This window comes from Lathyrus oleraceus, chromosome 2 (genome assembly GCF_024323335.1).
Source record: "Lathyrus oleraceus cultivar Zhongwan6 chromosome 2, CAAS_Psat_ZW6_1.0, whole genome shotgun sequence".
NCBI lineage: Eukaryota > Viridiplantae > Streptophyta > Magnoliopsida > Fabales > Fabaceae > Lathyrus > Lathyrus oleraceus.
Window position 1 is genome coordinate 22,148,896 of NC_066580.1, and position 19,807 is coordinate 22,168,702.

General features: G+C 33.5%; 1 protein-coding gene across 1 annotated transcript; it reads left to right on the forward strand.

Annotated features, from left to right (window-relative positions):
• Nucleotides 1-8,752: 8,752 nt before the first annotated feature.
• On the forward strand, nucleotides 8,753-9,983 carry LOC127121703 (uncharacterized mitochondrial protein AtMg00860-like). Its single transcript, XM_051052152.1, has 2 exons — nucleotides 8,753-8,920; nucleotides 9,462-9,983. The coding sequence occupies exons 1-2, from the start codon at nucleotides 8,753-8,755 to the stop codon at nucleotides 9,981-9,983; spliced, it is 690 nt and encodes a 229-aa protein (XP_050908109.1).
• The last annotated feature ends 9,824 nt before the right edge of the window (nucleotides 9,984-19,807 follow it).

A 19,807-nucleotide genomic window follows, 5' to 3' on the forward strand; every position in this document is an offset into this window, starting at 1 on the left:
AAGTGGTGATCAGCATGGAAGTGATTATAGATGAGCTTAAGGAGTGGGATTGGACTGAGAATGTCAAGAAATATTCAGTAAGAATCTTTTATGATGAACCAGCTAGTGAAGTCGAAAGAGAAGTTTGACAGGAAGAAGTCAGAGGTGAAGCAGGCCCAAGCAGACCTCAAAGAACAAGACATATACCTGCAAGGTTGCAAGAATGTATGATTACGTCAGATGATATGGTCGATGAAGAAGGTGAGCTGGTACATTATGCTTTCTACGCAGATGTCAAACCTCTCAATACAGCTGAGGCATTGAAAGATTCGAAGTGGATGAAAGTAATGAACGAAAAATTGAAGTCAATCGAAGTCAACAACACTTGGTCACTTATCGAATTGCCCCAAGACAAGAAGGAAATCGATGTGAAATGGGTATACAAGGGGAAGTTGAATCCCAAAGGAGAAGTGACTCGACAAAAGGCGAGACTTGTGGTGAAAGGATTTCTTCGGAAAGAAGGAATCAAATTCGATGAAGTTTTTGCACATGTTGTTAGGATCGAAACAATCAGGTTGATTATTGGTCTAGCAAACATGAACAACTGGTAGATGTTCCAGATGAGTGTGAAATGTGCATTCTTGAATGGCCTCTTAGAAGAAGAAGTTTATGTTACACAACCAATTGGATTTGTGAATTAAATTTTAGAGGGACATTCGTACCACATTTGAGAATTAAATTTTATAATTGCTCTTGCAAGGCACTAACATAGCAATATAGTGTAACTAAGTTGTTTAATCTTGGGGACTTTGTGGTTGATTTTTGCTTGCATTATTTTGGATTGTATCGTGAAACGTCTTATAGAGACCAATCTTATATATGACTCAATCCAATAATCTCTTTGGTGGAAAAAATATTATTTTATTACGAAAACAATAATTAAGATGTTTTTCATGTCATATCTACCAAAGATATTACTAGTTTAGTTTAATTGTTTATGATCTCATCAAACCATTTAAGTTTGAGAAAAATCATTGTAAACAATGACCACAAAAGAAATTATTTTACTAAAATGTTAACAAAGTTGTCACCATTTTGACACAAGAAAAAGTTAGGCATGGATAAAATAATTGAGCAAGGCAGAAATCATAACAAGGTTAAAGAATTAATCCAATGGAATACAAACTATTATATATATACAAAAAGTTATACTCTTCATGAAATTATTGATTATTTGTATTATTTTACAATGTTTACAACTCTACCAAAGATACTTGGGGTGTTATGAAAAAGAAGTACAACAGTGAGAAAATCGACACAAAATAAAGTATGTCATGAGTCGCTACCTCAAATACCAAATTATTGATTACATATCTATGGAGGCTCAATCCCATGAAAACTAAATATAACTTATGAAATCATCACTTAAAATATGACTTTAAATGAGAAATTTCTTGTAGCTATCACTATGATAATTTTCCTCTTTCTTGCAAGAATTGTAAAAATTTCTAAGGCAAAAAACCAAATATTTATCTCTAGAAAGTATAATAATCCACTTTTGTATACATGAGTAATCTCAAAAACAACATAAATGTAAGAAGTATTTTTTGTCTCAAATAATAAAAATAAATTCATAATCGTTTTTCTAAAGTCAACTCAAAAACCTTGAAGAAGATGAACTGCAATATGTATAAGATCTTCAAGAAGAATGGTAAAAAAATAAAAAATAATAAAACATGTGAAGTAACAACCATCTTCATAAAGAAATTAATTTTGATCATAATTCCTTTGTTACACAATACTCTAATTCTTACACGTATATTTTAATATAAAGTCTATAATTATATAATTTACTAACACATAAATCATGGTTAATTTTTTGTGAAATTCAAAAATATTTATATCTATTTTCTAAAAACATAATCGTTGTCAATATAAAATCTATTTAATATATAAAATCATTGTCAGTACTATAAATTTTATTTCTATTATATACTTCTCTAATAAAATTAAAATATCATATCTATATATATTGTTCATGTAATAAAAAAAAATCGTTTTAAAATAATAAATCTACATATTCAACAAAGAAATTTAGAAAATACTAGTAGTTTTTACTGACAATTAAATAAGCAAAATCGAGTAGTCACGGCTAATAATAATTAATATTTATAAGATATTTTGAAATAAAAAAATAAGTTCAAATTTGATTCAAACATTAGATATAATTCTAATGAAAAAATCACCATTAAAAAGAGAACACCAAATACAATTCAAGAGTAAAAGAAATGTATTTACTACTAAGAAAATTGCGATTAGAGACGGAAAAAAAATATATTTTTATTGAATGTTTAAGATAAAAAAAATGTTTAAATAAACTGTTATTCATATTTTTTATTTTATTTTTAGTAAATCATTCATATTTATACCCAATTTATTTGCTTCTTGTGGATGATGAATAATTTAATTTTTGTTTTCCATTTTCCTTCTCTCTTCTAGGTATTTTTAATTCCTTCTTTCTCTTCTCTTGTTTTTTTCTTGTTTATTTATCTTCTCATCTCATTATGATTTGAAATTGGTGATGAAATTCTCTCTTTCCCTTTAAATTTCGTGTGGCATCCTCTCCAACACAATCAAATCTTTTTTTTTCAATTATATGTTTCTATAATTTCTTGCATAGTGACCAAAATGCCCCCTCTTTTAACTCTTATCGCTAAGTGGTACTTGTCTTTTGAAATCATGGTTTAGAAATAAAATTGTCAATAAGTCTCAATAATAAATCATTAACTTCTAGTTTATAACAATTCATACTTGAAATGATCAAATTATAAAATATTCATTTTACCCTTATTCTTCTAATTTCATCATTTAGAGGATAGTTGAGTCTTAGTTGCTAAATGTACTTTAAATTTTCTCATACACCCCTTTGAATTTATTTTAAGAGAAAAGATGGGATGTTACATATACAAAAACAATAGAGTATATAGGTTTTATGACTTGAAAGCTAAAGTTAAACAATGTCGATTTTTAAGAAAATAAATTCTCTTTCAAATTGAAAAAAAAAATAGTGGGAGCATCGAAAAATTCATTTTCACGTATCATGAAAAATAAAAATAACAAGCAAGAAAAAGTAGAATCTTGAAAAAAAGTATGAAAAATAAGAGTCGTTAAGGATTATAAAACTAACTACACAATTTATATATTAGAGAAGGATCCAAGAAGCTTTGTCTTCTTTGGATGCATACTTATGACAAGAATCTATAAATAGCTGCAAACTCGTAATTTTAAATGAATTTTGAAAAAAAAAGTTAAAATATAATATAACTATTGAGAAATATAAAGTTCGTCTTATACAATAATGTTTTAGTTAAAGAGATAATGTAGAAATCTTCTAAACCTTCTCATAATCACAAGGAGTATGTTCATTTTAGACTATGTTTGGATTAATCAAATATAACGGAGTGGAGTGGAATGGAATATAGATCTCACTCTATTGTTTGATTATTTTATTAAAAATATCTCATTCCATCACATACACCCCAAATTGGATGGAACAAAAAATAGAGATTTGAATGAAATTAGATTGAATAGATTCCATCATGTTTCATTTCATTCCATCCATTATTTGCAAATCCAAACAATAGAACCATTTAAGTACTATATTACTTTCATAAAATAAGTTTAATGTATTTTTTGGTCTCTGAATTTAATTTAATATTTTATTTTAGTCCTTTAATTAAAAAATATTATAAAGTAATCCTTTAAAAATCATTGTGTTACCTGAAATGGTTCTTACCATTAGTTTTTCAGAAAAAAAGATTAACTTTTGCCTTGTTGAAAATATAAAATCTGACCTAATTTTTCTTTCTCTTTGTTTTTTAATTGTTTATCTAAATTCTAAAATTTTAACAAAAGGAGAAGAAAAGACGAGTGGTGTGAAGAAGAGCAGGCAACAAGATGCAGACAGATCCTATTGTATACTGAACATGATAAAAATTAATGTTTTTTTTAGAAAAAACTAACGACAAAGACCATTTGAGATAACAAAATGTTTTTTAAGGAATTACTTTATAATATTTTTTTAGTTAATGGACTAAAACGAAACATTAAATTAAGTTAAAAAATTTGATGACTAATTATATCTATAAAAAAATACTATGTTTTTAAATATAATATAAGTTTGAAATTGTTTAAAATAATAAATAAATATTCAACATAACACAAACTAATGGAATATGAGAAAGTTGTAATGAAACGTAAAACAATTAAATATTAATTTTATTATATTAATATATAATATTTGATATAAAAATATTTTAAAAAATAAAAGAAATAAAACTTAGTGAAATGCATCTTATTTTTAAATGACGTAATATGTATGTTAGAGTATGATTTTTAGAATTATTAACTATGGGAACAATAATAGATAGCAGACTTTTATTTTAATCGCGTAAAAAAATCTCTCAAAATAGAAATTTTTGATGAGATATATATTTTTATTAGAATGGAGTGTCTAATTACACGAATATTTGCGATAATCGCCTATGTGAATATTAATATTAAGATATACATGTAGGATTATTAAAGTGTGTTTATACACTTTTTTTTTTTTGAAGCATTTGATGTTATTTCTGAAATATTTTTTAAAAAAAATCAATGGAGATTTGTTGGAACGAATAAGAGGAAGTTTGTTCGTAAGATCTCCATTCACATAGCATTTCTTCCATCGACCCGTTGTATAAATTCTTTTAAGAATAATTGCAAAATATGAAATATGAAAACACAAGAAGAACTCAATTAAAAAAAATCGAAATGTATTATTATGACTGAAACTGTATCCATAAGTGTGCACAATTCATTTTAATATGATTTTTATGGATGTATTTAGATTTTGACATGATTATAAGGAGTTTGAATTGAATAGTAAAATGAAGATTACCATTCTATATAATTTTATTTTTATTTTTATATTATTTATTTAAAAAATTAATTTTTAAATTTATTTAATAATTAATGTATTTAATTTATATTTTATTTAAATATATTATTTATTTAATAAATCTAAAGAATTTTTTTTTTTATAAATAAGATCAGAAATAATAATATTATCTTTAATTAATATGGGATTTGGAATTTTGTTAATATAGTCCCTCAAGTTCAACACTCAATTAGATTTGAAATCGAAGACGATTCATAAACCAATCTTATCGATATTATATTAGAGTTTGATATAATTTATTCTTATTAAATGATTTATATATAACTCGAGATCTCTCGGCTTACTATTTTTTTTCAACTAAATTTATTTAAAAACGTAAACTGAATTAGTTAATAAAATAGAAATCAATATCTATCACGTTAAAATGAAAAAGTATATAAATAAATAAATAAAAAGTGAATGCGGCAACATGCAGTGTTGCATCGAACATAGCGAAAAACAAATTCCATGTTGATTTGGATGGACTTCAGCAGACAAACACGCCAGCCTTGGCTTCATCCTTTTGGCTTTCACTTGAGCAAACAAAAATTCATTTCACACATTGTGGAATAAAATATTTTAATAGATAGATACATAGATGATAATATAAGATAAGATTAAGAATACAATCAGCAAAAAGGAAATTGGGATAACCTCATCGCTACATAATATATATATATATATATATATATATATATATATATATATATATATATTATGTCTTGAGGTAGAACAAAAAATACTTAATACAAATTGATGATTTTTTTGATGTTACGGCGAAAAATTCTAGTGAAGTAGAGTGAGAAGTATCAAAATGATAGTTTTCAATGTTTATGTCATCAAAAATTGTATAAATGTATAAATGTGGGTTGGGAATGAGAGAGTGTGAGATGATACATGAAATGGCGTGTAGTTAGATTTATATATGGTATACTATTAAAATTATTTATGTTTAACTCGGTGTAAAAAGTGAAAAATCCGTCTGATCAGATCAGACGAGAGATGATGCGCTAGCGGCCAGAATCAGGTGTCTGGCTTTTGGCGGTGTTCCACATGTTCTCTTGTTTGCTACATGGATAATCTAGATTGGACCTTTGTTTAGCCCGATACAGTTACTCCTCAAATTCTTGTTGATATTTGGTGAAGCGATGATTGATATTGTCAGACCATCCTTTATAGTCGTCGTGATCTTTCTGAGCTAGCCTTTGGTATGCAAAAGAGGATAAGTCTAGTGAGTGGGAGAAGGTGGCCTTAGGAACACGCACATTAAATGTTTGTTTTATAATCGCATCGGTTTGTAGGATAAACTCAACAAACAACCATAGGTCAGATATAAAAGTGACCCCTTTAGAGTACTCGAGTACTTGAGCAACTCGAGGTTCAATCATGGTCGTTGATAAGGTGGATACCTTTCCCTGTGTCTTTCGATAGTAATCGTGTGGTAGTTGAACAAGCAATATACAATTATTCAAGAGAGAATTGTTCCCTTCTTTTGGCGTTCGTTGTCTCTAAAATTCCAAAGACTCTCTCGTCACCTTCTTTACCTTGAATCCCATTTTCAAATATAGTTTATGCCAATTACAGTTCAGACATCCTTTGCAGTGCTCTGGTGGTTTGATTTTCACGTGTGCATTGAAAATTGCTACTTTATAAAGGTAACAATAAGCATGTCTTTTATGTTATTTTTGTTTATCGTTTTCCAGGGTTCTTGTGAGGATAATTATAGAAGAATCGAAAGGAGATGTTACTGCTAAAGGTGGACAGAAGGTTGGTGGCCTTGATTATGGGGAAATACCCAAGGGGTTTTCTTTCCCAATTTAGCCTATCCAATTATCGTAAACGACTTCAAGCAAGAACAAATGGCCCAGACATACATCAGTGTACATTGTCACACTTTTGGTCACGACCCTACAGATAAGGAAGTAATGTGGTTTTTGAAATCCATATCTCGTGCTTATACTTACACTCGTTCCTTTTATATATTGGAAGTTAGATTGAAATGTAGAAAACAATCATTGAATTGCTTAGAATGGAGGGGACGGAGATTTGATATCCTAGGTGGACCATGAGACGTTGGACACCGTTTTTGTGTTCACCAGGAAAAGAGAACTAAATCATGCTTTTATCGAGGTGGTTCTTTCCTTGGACTTGGAGGTGTTCCCGTTGGAAAGGGACAAAAGGTTGTGTCGTGAGTATGAAGTATATGACTGTCATTGCCTTCTCCTTTGTTTTTCGTTTTGCTTAGTGCCCTTCGTGTCGCTCTGGTACTGTAACATAGGGGATGGGACGTTGTTTCTTTTATTTGGATGATTGTTGAGTTGTTTTTCGCTGAAATTCGGGTATCAGATATGAGATGTCGAAGGTAATGTCACGACACTAATATCTGAATAATACAAACAGGATAAAAGATAGAGAACAATAATGCAAGAGACACAAGCAATTGTTAACCCAGTTCAGTGCAACTCACCTACGTCTGGGGGCTACCAAGCCAGGAAGGAAATCCACTAAATAGAATCAGTTCAAAGACTCTCAGTAAACAACACAAGTTATAGTCTTTTTCACCTAATCTCTACCCGTGTGACTTCTACCTAAGAACTCTTAGATATGAGATCCCACTCACTCCCCCTCAATCACACCAGTGATATTAAACAAGAATTACAATGAAAAGAAGACACTCTTCAAAGACACACACTTGATCTTACTTAACAGCTTCAATCAAGTAGACATCAAGTAGACACACACTCATGCTTAAAAGCTTTGAGTGACAAATTACAACTCAAAAATTAAACCAATTCAATCATCTATGGATGAATTGAATGGCTTACAAAACATACGACCACACAAGACTAAAACCCTTATTCTCTCTCAATATTTCGTTCCTTATTTCTTGTGTTACAAATCAGGTTTTCCATGTCCTTTTTATAGAAGCATTTGGCTGAGCTTGGACATCATAAAACCCTAAAACTATTTTCCATTTAAATCTTCTCATGACAGCTGATTAGATCTCTTTGGAAAATAAGTAAATCTGGTTATAATTAATGATTGAATGTGCGTGTAAATCATATCTTCAATCATACATAGATTTGCATTAAAAACGCAATCACATAATACATAACATTCAGACTGAATGTTCTGTATACAGATGTCATGATATCGGGTCTGACATCCTGGAATAATCCTGCATAATTACATTTTAAACATCTAGCAGGTACATGATATCTTATGTTAAGATAACACATGTGACACCTTGTGAATACTCTTGGTTTTACCAAAATTGCTACCAACACTTAGAACCAACATTCGCAACTAATATTTTTAATTGAGTAATTTCATTATATGAGACTATGTGAAAGTATTGTTAAATGTTTTCATTTTTCGCTGTGAGATTTTTAATTTAACAACAGGAGTTTATTTGAGAATGTGTGACACCCTTAGGTGAAAATATACTTTAATCATTGTATTATTTTGTAAGTCAGAAAATTAGGGTGTTACATAGTTGGTATCAGAGTAGGTCCGTCCGTTCGGCCAGGTTCTGTGATTTTTATTTGTTTCCTGGTATGTGATATGTGTGTGAAGCACTGCCGGTGCTTATTTGTTTTTCTAATTTCTTGCTAGCAAGAGCAGGATTAAAACAAGTGGGGGAGAAGCTTATGCTTCTATGAGATGTTGCATGGTGTCGAGGGTTGGTTTAGCGTGCTGCTGATTGCAGGAGTGTTGTTTTTAGATGAGACTCTGTTTTTTCTCGAACCCGAATAGAGTACAAATTCGAGATTCATGTCCGCCGATTAAGTCGAGATGTTTTTGTGGGAGGGTGATCAAGTTCTTGTGATGTTCGCTTCTCTGAGAGTGGAGAACGATTGGGCGGCTAGTGATATGTCGGTGGTGTGTAAATTTCCTGATGTTTTCCCTGAAGATATTTGTGACTTGCATTCGAAACGTGAAATTAAGTTTGCCATAGATTTAGTACATGGTAATAGACATGTGTTGATGGCTCCATATAGAAATTTTGAGTCATAATTGGGTGAACTGAAGATTCAATTAGACGATCTGCTTGAAAAGAAGTTTAAGACCAAGTATACCATTGTGGGGAGCTTCAGTGTTGTTAGTAAAGAAGAAACAAGGTACTATGAGGCTATGTGTTGACTTTTGGCAGTTGAATAAGGTTACAATTAAGAATAAGTATCCTCTTCATAGGATTGATGACCTTATGGATCTGTTGGTTGGGGCATGTGTGTTTAGTAAGACCGACTTGAGATCAGGTTATCCTTAGATCCGAGTGAAAGATGAAGATATCCCTAAGACTATGTTTAGGACACAATACAGTCACTATGAGTACTCGGTGATGTCGTTCAGTGTGTTTAATGCCCCTGGTGTGTTTATGGAGTATATGAATAACATCTTCCATGCCTACTTGGATCAGTTTGTTGTAGTGTTTATTGATGATATTCTAGTGTATTCTAAATTGAATGAAGATCATACTGAACATCTTTGAGTTGTGCTTCAGTTTTTGAAGGAGAAGAATTTGTATGTCAAGTTATCCAAATATGAGTTCAGGTTGCAAGAAGTAAGTTTTCTTGGTCATGTGATTTCTGGTGGTGGGATAGTGGTAGATCCGTCCAAGGTAGACGTAGTGCTACAATGGGAGGCTCCTAAGTCTGTTATAGAGATCAAAAGTTTTTTGGGGTTAGTTGGTTACTACATAATATTTATCGAAATTGTTTTGAAGATGGCTCTGCCCTTGACTCAGTTGACTCGAAATGGTCAAGATTTTGTGTGGGATGTCCGGTGCGAAGAAAGCTTTCAAGAACTCAAGAAGAAGTTGACGATGACGCCAATTCTAATTTTACCAAATGTGAAGGAAGCCTTTGTGGTATATTGTGATATGTCCAAGATGGGCTTAGGTGGTGTACTTATGCAATATGGAAAAGTAGTAAATTATGCTTCGCGACAACTAAAAAATCATGAGAGGAAATATCCTACCCCTGATTTAGAGTTGGCAGCATTGGTGTTTGTGCTGATATTATAGAGGAACTATTTGTATGGTTCGATGTTTGAGGTATTCAGCGATCACGAGAGTTTCAAATAGTTGTTTGATCAGAAGGAGTTCAATATGAGGCAGAGGAGATGGTTATAATTTTTGAAGGACTGTGATTTTGGTTTGAATTACCATCCTGGTAAATCCATTGTTGTAGCATAAGCTTTGAGTCAAAAATTGTTGTATATGTTGGCATTAATGGTTAGAGAACTGAATTTGATCGAACAATTTAGAGATCTAAGCTTATTATGCAAGGTGACTCCTAATAGTGTGAGGTTGGGTATGCTGAAGCCGACTAGTGGTTTTCTTCATGATATCAGAGAAAGTCAGAAGCTGAATGTAGGCTTGGTTGATCGTTTGTCATCAGTTGACCAGAATAAAGATGATGACTTTAGAGTTGATGATAATGGAATCTTAAAGTTCTTGAATAGAGTTTATGTGCCTGATGTGTTGAAGCTTAAGAGGATGACTTTAGAGAAAAGTCACGGAAACAGTTTGAGTATTCATCCCAAGGCTACTAAAATGTACTAAGATCTTAAGAAGATGTTTTAGTGGTCGGGAATGAAAAAATAAATTGCAGAGTTTTTTTATGCTTGTTTGACTCATTAAAAGTCAAAGATTGAGCATCAGAAGTCATCTGGACTGATGCAACCGTTGGAAATACCTAAATGGAAATGGAACATCATCGCTATGGATATTGTGATAGGATTGTTGAATTCTCCTAGAGGAAGTGATGTGGTTTGAGTTGTTGTGGATAGACTAACTAAGTCGGCTCACTTCATTCTGATTAAGATCAGTTTTCCGTTCTAAAGACTAGTAGAGATCTACATCAGTGTAATTGTGAAGTTGCATGGTTTTTCGTCGAGTATTGTTTCTGACAGAAATCTGAGATTCACGTCCAGGTTTTGGGAGAGTTTACAGGAAGCTTTGGGCATTAAGCTGAGGTTGAGTTCTACCCACCATCCGCAAATGGAAGGTCAGACTGAGAGAACTATTTATTATTTAGAGGCTTTGTTAAGGGCTTGTGCCTTGGAGTAATGAGGTACTTAGGATAGTTAACTACCACTTATTTGGTTTACTTACAACAACAATTTCCATTATAGTATTGTAATCACGCCTTTTGAGGCTTTGTATGAAAGGAGGTGTAGGACACATTTGTGTTAGTTTGAGTCTGGAGAGAGTTTGGTACTAGATCGGAGATTGTTCAACAGACTACTGAGAAAGTCAAGATGATCCAAGAGAAGATGAAGGTCTCGCAGATCAGGCAAAATAGCTTCCATGATAAGCGTGGGAATTCCCTTGAGTTCCGAGAGGGTGGCCATGTGTTTTTGAGAGTGAATCTCATGACTAGTGTGGGTCATGCTGAAGTCTAAGAAGCGCACTCCTTGCTTCATTGGTCCTTATTAGATTACCCAGGGAGTTAGAGTTGTTGCCTATCGAGTGGCCTTTCCCCCATCTCTTTCGAACCTTCATGATGTCACCCATGTGTCTCAGCTTCGGAAGTACATTCATGATCCATCACATGTGATTCAAATGGATGATGTACAAGTAAGAGATAATTTAATTGTAAAGACATCACCCATGTAGATTGAGGATCGAGAAGTAAGGTAATTAAGAGGTAAAGTAATTTCTCTGGTGAAAGTGGAGTGTGGGGGACCTATTAGAGGGAGCATTATGTGGGAGATGGAGAGTCGGATGAAGGAGTATTATCCAAAGTTATTTTTGCCAGGTAATTTTCTTGTGAATAGACACTTGTGAAACTGGACAGCGCATTCGTCAAAAGAGTTGCATCTCCTTTTCTTCAGACCCACTGGAAGAATCAGTCAATCTTGAGGGTCTCCAACCACAATGTAGATAGCCTCTATTATAAATTCAGTATTCAAAATAGACGGCATACTCATTACCTCGACATCCACCCAACCATACTTGATTGCATCATTTGGTTCCACCAACACTATGCCTCTCTGGTCTAAATGGCTAGATTTAGAATGTTCTTTGGGTGTTATCCAAGATACTACATTTAACCTTCCCTGAAACTCCAAGTGGGCATTCACATCAATGTCGTTGGGCTTTCGGTTATTGGTTCTCTTGAAAGGTTTTAATGAAATTGTTAGTGTGTTCCTTCATCTTCTTGATGGCTTGTATTTCCTCCTCGGTCAAATTGCGAGGGGGGATGGGAACTTCAATATGACTCCCTTATTCTCCATCATCTAATAAGAAGGCTTCAAAATAATCAAATAAATAAGCTCCTTCATGAAGTGTGTTCCTAAATATCCATTATGAGTTAGAATCTTCAGATAAGGGTAAATGTTTTGGCCCATGTGATTGGGAGCAATGGGAGAATGATGAGAATCAAAATATGCCCCAATTCCCATATCCAAAGAAGTATTATTCTCATAATAACTCACTAGGTTAACAGTGTTACCGCTCATATTGGTTGGAAAACATGAAATGCGTAAATAAAATCTTGAGTTGAGAAAGGTACCTGGTTGTGTGAAGTTGATGAAGAAAAGTTAGCTAAGAGGGGCAAAGATTTGATCAAGGAATTAAAATTACTCTGGATAAGACTCTCAAAAATGAAGAGACAAAAGTGTTTGCTAATAAAGTGAATAAGAATAAACTTAAAGGCCAAGGATTTCGAAATATTTTTTAGCGCTCAAATCCTCCTATTTATAAGCGAAAACATTTGAATGATCCAGATTTGCAATTGAATGGAGTGTGAAATCAACAGATGGATTTCCCCTTGGGAATACACTTAAACTCAAGTGCACTCGACCACACTATAATTCACACCATGCCCTAATTTGTCACGTCAACCCATGTGTCTGAAGGAAGTAGTTAAATGTTTTAATTATGAAAATGCATTAAATACACTTGTTTCTCACTACTTTTTCAACTGACCTAAAGCGTTTCATTTTCATATAGCATCTAACAACATCCTTGGAGGCCAGCCAAAATCACTAAAGGTTTCCTGGACTCTCTCAGTGTTCGGCAAAGCCTTATGGGCAATTTTTATGGGCTGGCCAAATGCCCATATAGCTAAGACCCAATTCATTTTAGATCCACTCCACATGACCCAATGTATAAAATTCAGTTCAAACAGAAATCAAGGTACATTCTCTGATATCCATTTTTCACTACACTCATCTTGAACCTTGAACTAACTTAAGTGTTGGAGTGTTAACCTTGTAGGTCCACCTCACGCCACCGTACCGGAGATTGGCATCACCGATTCAAGATCATCAGTTCCTCAACGGCATACTAATTCTGATTCTTGAAAGGAATTTTTTATATATATATATATATATATATATATATATATATATATATATATATATATATATATATATAATTTGATGACATTTAAAAACATTTGCAGTTGATGGCTTACTTGCATCATAACCAAGTAGGCTAAACTACAAATTAATTCATTAATTAAAATGTATAATTATAACATGTTTCCCTAAACTAAACGCGACATCACAAAACAACTGATTAGTCCAGTGTAACATAATTACAACCAAGTTCATCTAAACTTGACAAATAGCAAATGTGTAGTTTCTCCTTTATCTTGCAAAATGACTCAAGCTTTTAAAGGCATTATGTTTGAAAGTTAATATTGAGAGTTATAATGATTTAGCTCGCCCTTTATTTATCTTGTATGATCTCTAAGGAAGGGATATCACATGTATATGTGTTTGCATCTTTCATGTATAATTCAATTTTTTATAGGTTTTTAGAAGAGCTACTCTTACAGAATATCACAGTTTGCTTTGTTTGAGATCGGTCATGATCAAGAATTCTAAATCATATGTTATGACAGAGACAGGCACAAGAAGAAGTTGATGCCACAGACTCATGTTATATGGTGAAATAATTGACGGTGGTTTACTTTTCGTGTTACTTTTCCCATTTTGAAGGTTACTTTCACATCCTTGTGAAAAATTAAAACTATCCTTGGAATACGAAAATGTATTTATGGACTGTTGAGAATCTATCAAGTGTGAGTAGTATGGGTAATAGTCTCACATTGGTTAAAAATATGGAAACTTGAGCATTTATAAGTGAGAGAACTCACCCACCTATTACCTTAAGGTTTTTGGTGAATATGTGGTGTGTGTCTCATAAAGGTATTGCTCTAGAAAAGAAGTTTCACAATATTCAATGCTCCTTAGTGAAAAACTCCCCCAACAAATGGTATCAAAGCCTGGTTTGAGAAAGGGATCGGCTTACTTGTATCGAAAGTCAATGTCTCCGCAAGGGTGGTGAGTAAGAAACATTTTGTTGAAGAGTGTCAACGGTGCCACAGGGGTGGTGGGTAAGAAACATTCAGTGCGGTACAAGATTTTATAGAAGTAAGAAGAGCTTCCACTTGAGGGGGAGAATTGTGGAGTCACACTTGAAGGGGAATGTTGAGAATGTAGCAAGTGTAAGTAGTGTGGGTAATAATCCCATATTGGTTAGAAATATGAAAACTTGAGCATTTTTAAGTGAGAGAACCCATTCACCTATCACCTTAAGGTTTTGGATGAATATGTGGTATTGCTCTAAAAGAAGAAGTATCACAATGTTCAATTCTCCCTAGTAAAAAACTCCCCCAACAAATGGTATCATGAGCCTTTGGTTAGAGAAATGGACCGACTTACTTGTATCGAAAGTCAACGGCGCCACAAGGGTGATGAGTAAGAAACGTTTCATTGAAGAGTGTCAATGGCGCCAGGGTGGTGACTAAGAAACTTTATGTGAGGTACAAGAGTTTGTAGAAGTAAGAAGAGCTTCCACTTGAGGGGGAACATTGTGAACTCACACTTGAAGGGGAGTGTTGAGAATATAGTGAGTTTGAGTAGTGTGGGTAATAGTCTCACATTGGTTGGAAATATGGAGACTTGAGCATTTATAAGTGAGAGAGCCCACTCACCTATCACCTTAAGATTTTGGGTGAATATTTGATGTGTCTCTCACAAAGGTGTTGCTCTAAAATAAGTCCCACGATGTTCAATGCTCCATAATAAAAAAACTCTCCAACATGGACGCACCCCAGTTCACACACAACCTATTTGTAAGTGAGTCAAACCCTAATTTTTGTCATAAATTATTACGGAAGTACATCTCCGTAGAACTTATGGAAATGCACCTCCTGACAGGTTTAATCAAAAATGCGTCTGACCCTCCCCTTTCTTATTTTCAGCATACTCTATCAAACTCTCACAACTTACTTCTAAGTTTATACTATCAACATCCAATTAATCAAAGTGGTCAATATCAAACTCACACTTGGTAAGTTTTTTATCCTAGTTTTTAACATTTGATTTCTCTATACAAGCATTTGTGGAAATTGAACATTAGGTTGTGTAATATAAATCAATATACATTAGGCAGTATAACTAAGCAATGTGTTTAATAGGTAGTTTACATGAGCAATGTGTTTTGAGCATGTTTGGTTTCCGTTCACTTCTGTCAATTTCCTTTTTTATGAGTTGCATATAAATACGGAAATGTACTTCTGTATTTGTTCGAATTTTGATTTTTCAAAAATACGGAAGTATCTTTACGTATTTTGTATGTTTGCATTCTTTGGCTTGATTTTTAATGTGTTTTGTAACGACTCATATTACTTTCAGGATTACCGACTGACCCCATAAACTAACATGGGTCTTTTCAGCATGCTTTGTCCTCACTCACACGCTTTCTGGGAAACTTCCCAGAAGGACACTCATCCAAATACTACTCCAAGTCAAGCACGCTTAATTATAGAATTCTTATTTGTTAGGCTACCGAAAATAAGATACACCTTGTTGGTATAGGTAATACCAATCAATCCTTACAAGTTTTCCTTAAACCATGAAGTCACTTCCCTGCGTAGCCTCATGATCCCTCTCATTTCGATGTGAATTCAACGACCACTCTCCGCCCTCTTCAGCCTCGAGTGTTACATTCATTCTCCTCTTTTTTCGGCCTCAGGTGTTACATGTCCACCAACTTTCACTTGGTTCGTCCCCGAACCATGTTGTACTGGGAGAGTTCGAGCTTTGATACCATTTGCAATGCCCTAGACAACTTTTGGGATTATCGAATGACTCCACAAACTAACACGGGTCTTTTCAACATGCTTCGTCCTCACTCACACGCTTTCCCGGAAACTTCCCATAAGATCACCCATCCAAATACTACTTCAAGTCAAGCACGTTTAACTATGGAGTTCTTATTTGTTAGGCTACCGAAAATAAGATGTATCTTCTTTTCGGTAGCCTCAAAAAATAAGAAAGTCATAGTTAAGTGTGTTTGACTTTGAGTAGTATTTTGACGGGTGACCTTCTGGGACATTTCTCGGAAAGCGTGTGAGTGAGGACAAAACATGCTGAAAAGATCCGTGTTGGTTTTTGGGGTCAATCGGTAATCCTGAAAGTCGTCTTGGGCATTACATGTTTCATCTGGATTTGATTTTTTTCTACATTGTTTGGCTTGTCTGGTTTAACTATAGGTAACATTGTTGAAAACCAAGATTGATTGAGGCTCGGCAGAGTGTCCCAACATGCATGGATTCACAAGGAAAGATCCAGGCTCTCACAACAACTGGTAGATGCTACTTCATTTGATGCGGATGCGCCAACTTCGAGGTCCCATCCATCTTTGGCTATGTCTTCCTAGATGAGGCATGTATCACCTCCTGGTGCCTCTAAAGTCCCACCAGTCTAGATTGATACACCAGTTATTGATGAAATCGTTCCTAGAGAGTTTTGAGGAGGCTTGTATGACTTATCACATTACCTCTATATACGAACCATGATGTTAGGCGTGTGGGACGGAGAGGTAAAGTTTATTTGTATTTCTTCTTTGAAACAAATGTGTTATAATATTTGAACTTTCTGACAATAATTTATTTTTATACAGTATCGTGATGCTTTAAAATGCATTAATCATGGTCAGAAGATTGCAAGGTTGTAGTGGCATGATGAGCAGTGGTTTCATGATGCGGTGCAACTATTTGGGATATGAGATTTACGCATGAACGGTTATACTACTATTAACTATCGTATGTTATCAGCATTTATTGAGAGATGGCACTCTGGAATGTCATATTTTCTTCTACCACATGGTAAGATGTCCATCACACTACATGATGTGTCATGATGTTGCATCTTCTGATCAAGGGGAGATTATACCACTTCAGTATTACCAAAGTCGATGCATTGGAGATGATGATGGACTATTTAGGAGTTGATACAGATGATTCCTTGAATAAGATAGAAGAAACCTGAGGGTGTCATGCTATATTTTAATTTGTGGAGAGGTTGTATGCACACCATCTGATGGAGGCAAAGCAATCAATGGTGATGATGAACATGTTATACAACATAGAGCATATACATTGAGGACATACATGTTGTACTTGATTGACACATTCATATTTGTGGATAATAGTGCCTTTTATATGGATGTAGTTTACCTTAGATACTTTAGTGACTTGGAGAGGATTCATGAGTACAATTGAGAGGCGCTTGTTTTGTTTAATTATACTCCAAGTTAGCTGAAGGTTGTCTTTGGAAGACCTGACATATGACAACTAGTTACACGCTAATGGTAATATATTTTCATCCTTTACTGTTTATGTACCATTTTCATAATACTTGTGCTATGCCATTATTAATAATTGATTTATAACATTTTCATAACACTTGTGTTACACCATTAGTAATAATTCATTTGTACAATTTTCAGGCATGGATCCTCCTACACCTCCCACGCATCTCTGGATGGTCATATGTTGATCACTACACTAAGGATATGTCATGTGTTTGTTCACTCATCTCGCTCATAGGGAATCATCAAATCGAACCCTTTAGAGTGTATCTTGACTGTAAAAAAGCATATGATATATGCTTTTGGTAGTACAAATATCACCATCGAGTGTGTCCCTTGGATGACATAGCCTTCTACTCTGGATGGTTGGCTTCTATTTCACGGTGATGTATTTGTATCTGCCTAAGCGATTCATGCGCCAAATCAGGTATATGCACGTTATTATAAGAGACACTTTGTGTCTTCTCCTTCTATTATGGCCCACAGAGATGTAGATGGTCGTGTATGATGGTTTCCTAAATCATCTAGTCACAGCTAAAGCATGAGGTGTTGTAGCTACTAGCGAATGGAGTGTCACATCCTTATATGACACTAGATGTTAAGGGAAAGCTACCTAGTCCAACTCATTCGGAGATATTAGAGGAGGAACATGCTAGGGAAAATCATGTCGTTGATGTTTCCGAAATGTCGTCATATTATAGATCTTGTGCGCAGAGTATAGACAAAGGAGACCTTTCGGAAGGCTCTTCTAGAAGGGCCATTGTAATTTCATTCTTACTGAGGCACAAACGTCATTGCAATATAGAAAGCAACGAAGAAACAAGGGAATCTGATATACTCAACAACATTGTATTTGTATTAGAGATTATGGATAGTATTTTCGTTTATAATTTGTTATTTTGACTTTATTATGGATTCAGGATTGATTCATTTATATATGGAATTTTCATCATATTAGATAAGTGTATGGTTTAATTTAGGCATAATTAGTCCCCAACTATATTAACTTTATTTAATGTTTCTCTTTAGTTCTTTAACTAAGAAGTGTTATAGAGTAATCTGCTAAAAACCATTCTGTTACCTAAAAGGATCTTTGTCGTTAGTTTTTTAGAAAAAACGTTAAGTACTGACTACGTGGCATGTGGTAAAATGACAGGTAGGTAAATGGTAAAATGTTGACTCGAAAAATGTGTTATAAACGCCTTATATGGTTGAATCATCATCTTCCATCTTTCATTTTCTGCGCCTTTTGAAATCATCATTGTTCCTTGTTTCCTTCTTTCGTTTTATTCTGCATTTTGTTGAATCATTACCTATCCTTCTGTTCAATCATCACCTTTCCATTGTTACGTATTTTTGTCCTTAATGTCAAGGAATGCAAGCAGTGCTTCAATGTCAAACAACCAAAGCTTTGGGACTGTTGAATTTATGCTTTGTAGAAACAAGAGGACGAAGTGGTTTTTCCAAGATGAAAGTGTTCTTTGTACTGTCAGCAATATGAACAATGTGAACTATGGGAGAAAATTTTAGAGTTGTATAAATTATAGAAATCACATGGATAAGGGTTGTAATTTCTTTAAGTGGTTAGGTGATAAAAATTTTGATGAAATGAATTTTAAGATTGAAAGGCAAAAGAAGCAAAATAAAAAATTGAAGAACGGGGTTCTCCACACTAGAGGATGGTTGAAAATTTCCATTGTGGTTGGGATTTTGAGCTTCGGGTTAAATCTTGTGTTTGTAACAATGTATTTCAAATAGGATTTGGGCAAAGCACTATGTTTGTTGAATTTTGAGTTTATCAATGTACTTCAGATTATGAACATATCATGAGAATTATATGTAACATTGTTGTCGGTTTAATAATTATTGTTATAAGAAAAAATATATTCATTATATTGTACCATTGTAACTCACACAAAACACGGGTATAACACACACAGAAAATAATGGTATAATAATGAAACAAAACACTAGTATAAAAAAATAGGAAAAAACTGATGTAACATACTGGTTTATGGACTAAAGTGGAATGATACAATTTAGTTAAGGGTCCAATTTGAAATCTATAATACAATTAAGGGACTAATGTGAAACTTTATTGCATTAAGGGGACTAAAATAAAGTTAAAGAAAGTGATGTCATAATTTCATAGAAGCCATATCAGTGCATACTTCAAAATGGAATTATAAGCCATATCATTCCAATAAGCATTAATAGAATTACATATCACTTCA